This window comes from Pongo pygmaeus, chromosome 5 (assembly GCF_028885625.2).
Source record: "Pongo pygmaeus isolate AG05252 chromosome 5, NHGRI_mPonPyg2-v2.0_pri, whole genome shotgun sequence".
NCBI classification, from domain to species: domain Eukaryota; kingdom Metazoa; phylum Chordata; class Mammalia; order Primates; family Hominidae; genus Pongo; species Pongo pygmaeus.
The window spans coordinates 158,469,311-158,482,204 of record NC_072378.2 but is presented as its reverse complement, the minus strand read 5'-3'; the positions used below and the strand labels follow the sequence as shown (position 1 = coordinate 158,482,204).

At 40.5% G+C, this 12,894-nt stretch overlaps 1 protein-coding gene across 2 annotated transcripts in view; it reads right to left on the bottom strand.

Moving 5' to 3' along the window:
- SNX9 (sorting nexin 9) overlaps nucleotides 1-12,894 on the bottom strand; it is a 120,566-nt gene that overhangs the window by 28,631 nt on the left and 79,041 nt on the right. For both annotated transcript variants that reach the window (XM_054493277.2, XM_063666763.1), the window contains exons 7-9: nucleotides 9,570-9,654; nucleotides 5,986-6,111; nucleotides 5,751-5,868 (exon numbers count right to left, since the gene is read on the bottom strand). In XM_054493277.2, the coding sequence (XP_054349252.1) occupies nucleotides 5,751-5,868; nucleotides 5,986-6,111; nucleotides 9,570-9,654 (329 nt within the window). The remainder of the gene's footprint in view (nucleotides 1-5,750; nucleotides 5,869-5,985; nucleotides 6,112-9,569; nucleotides 9,655-12,894) is intronic.

Sequence of the window (12,894 nt, the reverse complement as noted above, 5' to 3'; positions counted from 1 at the left end):
TCTCCAATGAAATTCTTACATATAAATCTTTTTTTTTTTTTTTGGACAGAGTCTAACTCTGTCGCCCAGGCTGGAGTGCAGTGGTGCAATCTTGGCTCACGGCAACCTCTGCCTCCAGGATTCAAGTGACTCTCCTGCCTCAGCCTCCTGAGTAGCTGGGACTACAGGTGTGTGCCACCACGCCTGGCTAATTTTTTTTTTTTTTAAGTAGAGATGGGGTTTTTGCCATGTTGGCCAGGTTGGTTTCAAACTCCTGACCTCAGGTGATCCACCCACCTCGGCCTCCCAAAGTGCTGAGATTACAGGCATGAGCCACCGCGCCTGGCCTGAAATTCTTACATATAAATCGAACAAAATATATGCAGAATCTGTATGTTGAAGACTACAAAACCCTAATGAAAATCGAATATATATTTATATATGGATTAGAAGATGAGATATCAAGATGTGAAAACTGATCTATAGAATCAAAGCGGTTCCAATACAAATTCCAGCATGATTATAAATATCTACAAACTGACATTTAAATTTACAAGGAAAGGCAAAAGAAAAAGAATAGCCAAAACAATCTTGTAAAGGAACCAAGTTGGAGGATTCACGCTACCTGATTTAAAGACTTACCATAAAGCTACACAAGTCAAGACAGTGTAGGACTGGTGAAAAGGATGGACACATAAATCAATGGAACAGAATAGAGTCCAGAAATAAACCAACAAATACAATCAACTGATTTTTTTTCCCTTACAAACATCTTTCTAATAAATGGAAAACAGATCTGTCTTCCAAAAGATGGTGTGAGACCCACTGGATATCCTGATGTGAAAAAAAATGCACTACTTCTACCACACTGCACACCTTATACAAAAATAACCTCAAAATGCATTAAAGACCTTAATGAAAAGCCTAAAACCTTTAGAAGAAAATGTTGTGAATTGCTCTTAGCCATGACACCTCAAGCACAGTCCATGAAAGAAAAAACTGATATAGTGAACTTCATTAAAATTAAAAGCCTCTGTTATGCAAAAGACACTGTTAAGAAAATAACAAGGCTAGTGTGGTAGCTCATCCCTCTAATCCCAACATTTTAGGAGGCCGAAGCAGGCGGACCGCTTGAGCTCAGGACTTCGAGACCAGCCTAGGCAACAGGGTGAAACCCTGTCTCTACCAAAAATACAAAAAATTAACAAGAAGTGTTGATGAGAGCCTGTAGTCCCAGCTACTCAGGAGGCTGAGGCTGGAAGACTGCTCGAGCCCGGGAGGTCACGGTTGTAGTGAGCTGAGATGGTGCCACTGCACTCCAGCCTGGGCGACGACAGTGAGACCCTGTCTCCAAAAAAAAGAAAAAGAAAAAGAAAATGACAAGCCAAGCCACAGCTGCAAGGTTATTTGCAAATCACTTATCTAACAAATAACTTGTTTCTAGAATATATATATATATATATATATATATATATATTTTAAAAATCTCAGGATTCAACAATAAGAAAACGGACCGATGAAAAATGAGCACAAGATCTGAACAGACGCTTCAGCACCGAAGATCTACAGATGGGAAATAAGCACATGAAGAGATGCTCAACCCCACTCACCATCAGGAAATGCAAATCAAAACCATGCTGAGATACCACTGCATACCTATCGGACTGGTTAAAATGAGGAAAAACTGACACTATCAAGTGCAGGTAGGGATATGGAACTACTACTGATACTCTCATATATTGCTGGTAAGGATTCCAAAATGGTATAGCTTCTTTGAAAAACAGTTGGGCAATTTCTTAAACATTAAATATATACTCGCCAAATGACCCAGTCATTTTACTCTTATTTACCCAAGAGGAATGAAAACTTACATTCACACAAAAACCTGTATGCAAATGTTTAAGGCAGCTTTATTCATAACTGCCAAAAGCTGGAAACCCAAATGTCCTTCAATGAGTGAATGGATAAACAAGCTATGGTATATCTAAACACTGGAATACTATTGGCCACGAAAAGAACAAACTACTGACACAACAAAATGAATGAATTGCAAATGTGTTATGCTAAATGAAAGCAGTCAGACTTGAAAGACTATACACTGCATGCTTCCATTTATAATGACATTCTAGAAAACGCAGAATTATGAACACAAAGAACACATCAGCTGTTGCCATGGTTAGGACTAGGGGGATGGGCAGCACAAGGGAACCTGGGGAGGTGATGGAGCTGTTCTGTATCACGAAATGTAGTGGTGGTTGCAAGACTGCAGTGGTAGCTGTCAAAACTCAGAACTGTATACCAAAAAGAGTGAATTTACTGTACCTAAGTTTAAAAATAAAATTTAAAAAATGAAACCTTAACTTTCCTTTAGAAATTATGAGTATAAGCCAGGCAATGGTTGCGTGCACCTATAATCCCAGCTACTTGGGAGGCTGAGGTGGGAGGATCACTTGAGTCCAGGAGGTCAAGGCTGCAGTGAGCTATGATTGTGCCATTGCACTCCAGGCTGGGTGACAGAGCAAGACCATCTCCAAAAATAAATAAATAAATAAATAAATAAATAAAATATAGATAGAATTATGCACCTACATATCAAAAACTTTTATTACCTAAAAAGTGGACTTAACAACGAGTGTAGACACCATCAGTGTAGTAAAGCATTGCAAACTTTGCATTTACTAGCAGTAGATTAAGCAGAAACAAAGCCTTGTGCCTTGGAAAAAAGACAATTCACCTCCTGGCCGGAAAGCCAGTCTGGACCTGGGATACGACGAACTCCCCATTATGGCCAGGTGAGCTGTACCCAGAGTTCATTATCCTATCACTGGTTGAAATTTAGTGATCCTTATTTTATTCAAAAATTATTCTTGTGAAAATTTTTCTGACATAGCTCGTTTATCTCTAAGCTTATGACTTCAGATGTTATTTTATGCTTGGTAGAATTTTCAGACCAAGTTGCAAATAATTAGAAAAAAAGAGGAACTTTTATTTCCCTGTTTTCCATGAACCTTACTAAGGTTTTCACTAAGTATATGAATATATCAGTTTGGTACCAGGAATAAAACTATATTCATTCAATATTATTTCCATAAAAACCAAAAATCTCTAAACAAATAAAGAAATGTTAACTGTACATTTTTTCATGGATTAATTATCTAGTCCACAGGAATGTCATAGCATCACCTACTCAGCATTCCTTTTTCTTTTCTCCCATAGTCAAGTAAGAGGGGAATTCTTATATAATAATGATCTGTGGGCATCCCAGGCAGGAGGCAAACAAGTGAGAGGGGGAAATAGAGCCCTTCTGTGCTGTTCGGCTTCCTTGGCTCATATCCCAGTTAGTGGATCAAAGCTCAACTTTCTTCACACCGAGGGGCTGCTGCTTTCTTGCTTTTCTATGACATTCCTCTCCCTGGCCGCATGCCTGAACTTATTTTTTTTAAACAAATCTTAGTATGGAAGGAGAACCGTGACTCTCTGAAGCTTTAAAAGAGCACTGAATTATCCGATTCAGAATAAACAATGTATTAAAATCTAAAAGATATGAGAATTTCTTACAAGCCTGAAATAGGCCATTAACCCATGTATTTAAACACTGCGGAGCACACACTGTGCTAACCAAGTTGATAAAGGAGAGTACAAAATTCAAGGAAATAGACTACAATTTTAAATGGCAGAACTGAAGTTTTCATGGAAAGAAATCTGTATTTTTAAAGAGAAAACTGTGATTGAAAGCAATAAGGATGACAAAAAGGAGGTACAGGGAGTGTCTGAACTGGGTTAGAAGTAGGGGTTCGGTCAGCGCCTCTGGGCAGAAGGCAACAGCAGCCCACGGCTGTCTGGCTGTCACTCCACCGCCCCAGCACCATGAGGGACCACTCAAGTGTCACCCAGGGGACTGGGAGGATGTGTTTATCTACCCAGTAGTGTAGCCCCATTTTCAATTTTGCTATGACAATTTGAAATTTTTGAAATGTGTTTCAAAAAAATCAAAATCAAAACTTCTTTTAAAACAAGTTTCCATCTCCACAAAACACTTCAGGGAAAAATAAACATAAAACAAAGTAAAATATAAAGTAATGTTTTAAGGAGAATAATTTACTCATTGTATGAATACTAATTCTAGCGAAAGATTAGTCAGTCCACATCTTAACAGAAACAGAGTAAGCTGTGGGATCAGATTCAAATTCCTTTTTCAGCAATAGAGAGGGGAACCTGTTTAATGTCTGTGGATTTCCGTTTCCTCATCTATAAAGTGAAGATGAAAATGACTATCTGTGAGGACAGAAGAGAGGCACTCGGGAAGTGTCCAGGAACACGTGGGACAAACTCCACGGCAGTGCTGACATGTTTCCATCTGGCACTGCCACCTGGCTGTGAAGAGTCGCAGGCCCTCCCTGAACTGTTTATCTCGACTCTTGCGAGTGCAGTGAGAATTCCACCGCCTCTGGTCTTCCCTGACCTTTGGGGAAAGAACCCTTCCTTCAGCCCTCCATGTTTCTTCTCCCTAGGTTCAGGTGAGCATCTCAGTGTCTCTTTCACATCTCTTACAGGCCTCTCTGGCTCTGACCTTTGAAGACCTCCTCTCACAATCCACTCCTATTTTCGCTAGTTCATGTATGTGAACATTTTCTAGCAATATACTAAAACTCTGTCTAACCTTTAAGTCTGTTTCTTCACGACATTTATTTATTTATTTATTTGAGACAAGAGTCTCGCTCTGTTGCCTGGGCTGGAGTGTGGTGGTGCAATCTCGGCTCACTGCAACCTCTGCCTCCCGGGTTCATGCCATTCTCCTGCCTCAGCCTCCCTAGGAGCTGGGACTACAGGTGCACACCACCACGCCCGGCTAATTTTTTAATAGAGACAGGGTTTCACCGTGTTAGCCAGGATGGTCTCGATTTCCTGACCTCGTGATCCGCCTGCCTTGGCCTCCCAAAGCGCTGGGATGCCACCGCACCTGGCACACAACCTTTATTTTAACAAACACAAGCTGAGTCCCTCAGTGCCTACACAGAGTAGCAGAGTCTACCCTAGGCTGGAGATTAAAAACAAACACAATTCCCTGACACAAAAACAAACCCTTTCTACCTGCATACTTACAAGGTGCTCTAGTAACACCATGGGTTACTTACCAAAATATTCTTGAGGGCGGGGGAGGGGAGGAAATGTGGCACTTAAAAAACAAGAGAAGGGAGAGGGTAATAATCAAAATAAATAGAAAATGGCACTTTTAAAAAACAAGAAAAGGGAAAGGGTAATAATCAAAATAAGCAGAAAACCCGGCAGCTTCTTCCTTCATTAACACTTAGCAGTTCTGTGGCTTCTCTGTCCAGTGCTCACTGATCTAATGAAATAATGCAGCTCATCTGCATAACCTGTTTGCATCATGTGGGTCATACGTTTTTATTTCCATTTTAGGCTATTTGAATTATTTCTATTTTTTCAGGTGTCATTTTTCACATATTTTAAATGTACACATTTCTTTCATAGAAAGGGTACAGCAATGAAGACAATGACTGTTGGAATTCAAGACACATACCAAGACCTGTGATTTGCACATTAAACGTTCTTGTTAGATGTTTAGGCAACTTCCAGATAGATGTACAACATGTAATGGTTCTCTCTTCATAGCTGTATTTAATTACTGTTTCCAACTCCTGCACCCTGCTGCTCTACAGGATGGAAAATGCCATCACTGACTTACAGGAGGATCATCTGACTGGAGTCTTTCTATTTGTCATCCTGGGTTTAGCATTACACACACTCACCTGTGACTTGTTTGTCTGGAAGAGAAGGGATTGGAATGGCTGACCCAAACTTAACCAGGAGACGCTCATATAACCAGTCAAAGTGCTTATACCTGTGGTTTACAGATCGATTAGTGTTCTACAAAATAAGGGAAAGAGAAAAGGTTACCAATGCCAACTCTAGAAAATGAAGAAAAAAGCAAGCTGCAATCAGTGATCCAAACATGATTCTGCTTTTGATAACGTGGATACTTACAGTAGGTGTTAGCTGATATTCGATGTAGCTCTTCAGACCATACATTTTGGAGCCTTTCCTGGGATCTGCTACCACACAGTCAAATGTAGAGGTAGGATAAACCCACATTGGGCCATAATCTCCAACCTATGCCAATGTTCCAGAAAGAAGTAATTTTGTTACATGGAAAAATAATAAATACAATTGATGTGAATCAGCAAGTAATTCTTTTCAGAATGAGAAGTCCTTTGGAGGGTCATTCTTGTTCCTCTTTGAAAGGTACATAAATGGTTCAATGGTTTCTGTTCCTGTTAGATATTATGTTTAAAGAACACACCTGTGGGAAACCCTTCTGCTCCCATGTGGGTAGCTCAGCCCATGGAGAGGAGACACCAGCTTCCCTCTCCCAAGGACAGTGCTGGTTACAAGACAATGTTTCATTCTAGTCTAGCTGTCTCAAGCTACACGTGATGAAGGACTAGTTTTTAAAAATTTCGAATCTATCACAGACTAATAGTTTGGTGAAATATAACATTACACATTTTGATTTTTCAACAATACCAAATTGTCCTCAAGTTTTCCAAATATTCTCATGTTCTGTACCTATCTCATGGTGGATCAGGAACAAGCAGTTTTCAGATGGGCAACTGGTATGTGGACCATACTTTGAGTAGCACTGTTCTGGCTCATAGAAGCGATTAATCAGATTGGCCAGAGCCTGATAGCCATTGTTTTACTACTAGTGGCAGGGTAGCGGGAGGGGGAGGTACTACGTCTTAAAAGCAAGAACCAGGCTAGCTGTTTTCTTCCGTGGACTGCTATGTGCCTAAGCACAGTGGGCTGGCTCACTTCCAACCCCCAGGTATCATGTCTACCTGGGCAAGGCTTGCCTGAAGAGGGTAGGCCTCCATTCCTTTCCCACTGGCCTTCTCTTCTATCTGTGACAAGGGCAAAAGTTCACAAATTCAGGCGAGGCTTACACTAGCTCACTGGGGTTTTAGTTGTGGTGGGAGGTGAGGAAGGGAAACCAGCTAAATTCTATGTGGGGGTGTAGAGACCTTGTGTGTAAGTTTTGAGCCTGAGGATCACTTCTGCTAGGCACTGCTAGGTGACAATAGGTCTGCTGTCCCAAACCTGGTTTTTTCATCTTATTTAAAACAGCATCCAAGGCCATGGGGGCAGCTGCAGAGGAACCTGGATGCTGGAGCTCATGTACAGGCTCCTGGAATCACTTCCTGAGTCACCAATAGTCTCAAGTTGGTTCTGCCTCATTCATTTCATAAACTTTGATCATAATGACAGATTCTAGAGATTCAGACTGCAGGACAGTAGCTCTTATCAAAACACATTTCAGAGCAATAGAAGTCCTTATTATACTGAGAATGTTATCTATCTTCTTGGCTTGAAAATGAAAAATAATTGAGTTATAATCCAAGAAGAGAATGAAAAAACAAACACATGGACTGTAAAAGGACCACTGCTCAGGAAGCAGATTCACTCAGAGATTCATTCAGAGATTCAAGGAGAATGAAATAATTTATGGAACAGGTTTTATTCTTGCAGACTTGAAAAAGTACAGTAAGAAAGTAAAAAGAAAATGAGAAAAATCACACAGATTGCGCTGAAGGAAGAGAGATTTGTTAAGGCTGAGACCTCAGAGAGGCAAGGCCAGACAGACATAAAAAAGAAAAAAAGGTATACCCAGTCCTAATTTTTTTTTTTAAGTGGAAGATGGGAAAAACGGATTGGGATATAAAAGTTCAGAGGCTGTTAGGTCAGGAAGGTGACCTACTCCAAGGATAAGAGTAGTTTAAAAAGAGACTAAAATCTCTGAGAACAAATTACTATAACGCCCTCAGAGAGAGCCCAGATCCAAGAAACTAGCTGAAAGCTGCAGAGGAGATGACTTTTGGGAGCTCCCTCAGTGAGTGGGCAGGGAGCGGCAACTGTCCTTGGCTAGGGCCCAATTTCATGGGGCTCTGTTTCATGAGTGGGCCAGGTTACTGCACTTGTAGAGCAAAGAGTTAGTCTCTGCTTTCTCTGGGCCTCCTGAAGACGCGGTGGCTTTCCTCAGCTTCTTCCATGTATAGAGATCCACACAGGCAGACCTGCCTACTGGGTGCATGGGTCCAGTTCTACCGGAGACTTGCCAGGCAATGAAAGGCTGGAACCCTTAGCTCTATACCACCACTGCACGCCTGGGACAAAGTCCCCTTTAAGAATCTGAGGCAGGCTGGGCACGGTGGCTTATACCTGTAATCCCAGCACTTTGGGAGGCCAATGCGGGCGGATCACAAGGTCAGGAGTTCAAGACCAGCCTGGCCAATATGGGGAAACCCCGTCTCTATTAAAAAATATAAAAAAAATTAGCTGGGCATGGTGGTGCATGCCTGTAATCCCAGCTAATAGGGAGGCTAAGGCAGGAGAATTGCTTGAACCGGGAGGCGGAGGTTGCAGTGAGCCAAGATTGCGCCACTGCACTCTAGCCTGGGTGACACAGTGAGACTCTGTCTTAAAAACAAACAAACAAAAAAACAAAACTGAGACAGAGCTGTGCGCTCTTGATTTTGAGGAGTTTTAAATGTCATGAAAAGAATAATGGTACATGTTCACTTTTTTAAGTCCAGAGAAAACAGGAAAAAAAAAATCTTTAATGTAACTACTCGGAAGTTAATTATCCCAAATTTGCTTTGAGGCAAAAAGCATAAAAAGGGCTCTTGGTTACAGCTCTTCAGCCTGGAGGCTTCCAGGATTTGGAGTTTTTCAAACATGCAGGCACAAGTAATTAGAGAATCTAATACTATTCCTGCAATTTTATCAAGTCTCCAAAGATTACAGAATAAGACCAAATGTTTCCTCATCCTTGATTGAGTCCAGGGTATGAGAACACTCAAGGCTTCAGGTTCCCAATCTAATTGTTACAGGGTTAAGTCAATAGGATCAGAAGATAGCTACAGTTCTCTTTTCCAGAATTTCATTGGGGAATCTACAACTAAATATCACCTAGACAGAAAATCTACCACCAATCAAAATGTGGAATGAAACCAAAGGGCTTGTGTCACCTTATGCAATAACCAAGTAATTCTAAGACAGATATTCTCAATGATGTCCTTAACTTCCAGCTTCTATTTGGTAGCTCCTTATCTCGATTTGACAGCTGGTTTACTGGAAAAAACACTATTACCAAAAACACTATTACCCATATATCTGAAAGGACACCTTATTCTGATAACATACATGTACTCTACGAGGGAAGAAACATAAATATTTGAATTGAGTTCATCAGTTAAACATACAGGGCTGGCAGAAAAAGAGTATGTAAAATACACTTCAAGACACTTTAGAAAAAAATGATCAAAATAGTATGAGTGTTTGTTCAATACTAAAAGTCTGAAAGATAAAGAATAAACAATATAATGACCAGCATTAATTTGTGTTAATTATCTTCAGTACTCCCACAACACTAACATACATTATCAGTTATTTGGGGCATTAAATATATTTAAAAATACTTTCCAAAAGATGAATAACTCACTTAGCTTTAAGGTACGGTATTAAGAAAGAGCTTAATCAGAAAGAAAGCAAACAAAAATAAACAAACTTACAATGATGGGAATTTTCTCTTTGGGTTTTGCTAGTTGTTTGGCCAACAAATACTGTTCCGTGCCAGGTTTTGCAAATCCAGGAAATCTAATCATGAATATAAATGTTCGTCAGTTTTAAGTCTTTCCTTGTAAGAATTTTACAACTCTCATCTACATTTACTTAATTTACCAGTTTTAACCTTGTCCTGTCTTTCGGGTGCACTAGAACTAGGAAACTGTGGTAAATGAAACCTAATGTAATCAGATTGTTCAATGGCCAATTAGGCATTTAATCAAGCTTGATCTGGTAAACAGAACAGTTTGACTCCAGAAGGTGTGATGTTTATGGGCACTCTATTTGCTTGGCTGCGTCTGAAACATTCTGTCACCCCAGAGTGAAGGGCAGACCTGAAAAAACGCCCCCCTAGTTCCCTGGGGCAGTGAGTAGTGAGCACGCCAATCTGAGTTGGCCACAGGGGGCAGTAGCCACATGCTGGCATTTCCACACCCAAATTAAAGTTGCCTTTCAACAAGCTCACTCCAGAGGCCACAACTGTCCCAAAGAGGCTGTCTGCTCATCAGCATATGTGCTTGTTTCTTTTGGAATTGCCTTCAGAAGCAGTTCACGACAGCGGAAAACAAGTCTCCTTAGTAGAGACCCAAAGTGTAATCAATAAATTTGGCTATGGGGAGGGGGTGAGGTCACTTAAGACCCAAAAACTTAAATAAACTTAACTACTTCCAGAAATCACATCTATATCCAAAGGACATTTCTGAAACTGGAGGACAGCTAGAACATAGCCATCCAAAGGGCTACTGAAAAAGACAAGATTAATTTGGGTTTTAGAATTTTTCTTTTAGTAAACAGAAGAAAAGGAAGTAAAATATCTACAATGGGAAAAGGAATCTTAGTTCTACGAAGTTCCAGTCGCATTGCTTCTACTTTCATTCATGTGCCAAGCCAAAGGCCAGTGTGATGCTCTCAGGGGCCCGTGTCTTCTTTTCCTGCATTCTCAACTGACTTCCCTTGAGTCTCCTTTCTCTAGACATTTCTTTAAAACACAGCTTATACAAGAGACCAGATGTGTCCTGCAGCTGGATGGCGTGGGGTTTGAATTCTGACTCCAACACTTAGGTAGCCTTAGGGGCTGAAATCTCCTTGTGGAAGAATGAGACCAGAATGACCTACCTTCTAAGGTGATAAGGGAATTAAAGATTTATGTAAAGAGCCTAGTATGTACTCAGTACATTTCAGTCATTGGCGACTAAGTCATCCTCTCTTTGGAAGTACTCCCTGCAGCCTCAGGTAGAGTCTTCCTAGGCATTTTGAGCATATTTTGTGATTCTATTCATTACACCTGACTGCCGCTATCCATTTACCTATTACAGCAGCCAGAGTGACTCAGAGGAAGCATTTGTGTTTTCAGGACCTGGAGGAGTTTTGGGAGTATAATGAATGCTTAATGAATTAGGCTAACCTGCAACATTTTTATTTATTAATTACTTTATTTTATTTCTTTATTTTTTTGAGATAGAGTCTCACTCTGTCGCCAGGCTGGAGTATAGTGGCGTGATCTCGGCTCACTGTAACCTCCACCTCCTGGTTCAAGCGGTTCTCCTGCCTCAGTCTCCCAAGTAGCTGGGATTATAGGCACGCTTCTGTGGGGATTATATATCATGACAACTCCTTGACCAGCTTGTAAGCATTTCACTTTTTGGGCACTGTTATGGACCACAGAAAAATTTGAGGACAGCAATGTATTAATTATTTCAGCATCACCAAGATGTCTTTTTTTTTTTTTTTTTTTTGTTTGAGACAGAGTCTCTCTGTGTCACCTGGGCTGGAGTGCAGTGGTGCCATCTCAGCCCACTGCAACCTCCGCCTCCCGGGTTCAAGCGATTCTCCTGCCTCAGCCTTCCAAGTAGCTAGGATTACAGGCACGCCACCACGCCCAGCTAATTTTTTATATTTTTGGTACAGATTGAGGTTTCACCATGTTGGCCAGGCTGGTCTCGAATTCCTGACCTCGTGATCTGCCTGCCTCGGCCTCCCAAAGTGCTAGGATTACAGACATGAGCCACTGCACCCGGCCCAAGGTGAATTCTTATAGTGCTCAAGTATATTTAATTTCAGATCTCTTTTTCTAGTATAAGATTTATGTTCCATGACTAGAATACAGCTGTCATATAAAATGGATTACTTGCTGAAAAAGTGTTAATACTTAAAAATATTTTTTATAATTGTTTTAAGTTTAAGTGACTCATTTATACAGTTTAGTTAAATACAAATACACAGGGTTTTAAATTGTTCACAGCACTACAGAGAGACAGAGATGCCTCAGAGGCACAGGTTGAAGTTAGGACTGCTTTAATGTGGTTTCAAGCCTGGAATGATATTTTAGAGCAGAAAGAATTCTTAAAGCCAACCTCCTTGCTTTCGAGATGAAGAAACTGAGGTTCCAACAGGTCATGAAACTTGCCTAAGGTTATAAGCAAATCAGAGAGCAAGTGTGGAGCAGAGGAGAGCACCAAAAACCAGAGTCAGAGACCCCCAGGCATGAGCTGGAACCTCACTCATCAGCCATGAAAACGTGGCCACTCATTTTTCTCAGTCTCTGCTTCCTTTGTTTTCAAAATGGGGCTAATTTATATGAATTTTCAATACACCTTATATTCACATTTAAAGAACAGCTGACAATGATGCACATCACTACTGACCATGACTGAAAACTTCAAATTTGACTCTGAAACAAGACACAGTTGACTAACAAGACAGAGAATTATTCATTTTATTATGCATGCAATTGAGCAGGAAAATATATAATGGAAGAAACTGGGTAAAAGGCAGCAAAAGCGTGCAGTCAAAAGAGAACTCATTTAATCGCTGAAGCTATTTAAATATACTTTGGAGAACTTGTAGGCCTTATTAAACTAGATCTAGACCTAGATCTTGATGTCTAAATATATGTCAAATGTTATGTTTTTAATTTTTCCAGACACAGATTAACATTCTTTGATATCTGCTTTGAATCATGGAATTGGAATACTGGGGAAAAGTATTAGTAATTTCAAAAAATAAATTAAACATAACTGCTGGAAGAAGAGTACTTGAAAATTCTGATGGAAGTCATAAATTATTAATATATCTCCTTCAAGCTACACTGGCATAAACTACAGCCTTATTTAGGTCTCTAAAGAATCCTACAGTGCTATGTCCACGGTCACTGGTGCCCACATGCTTTCCTGTTAAGTAGGGTATCTACAACTACTGTTAAAAACTTTTTTTTTGTCTAGGTGTGGTGGCTCAAGCCTGTAATCCCAGCACTTTGGGAGGTAGAGGCGGGCG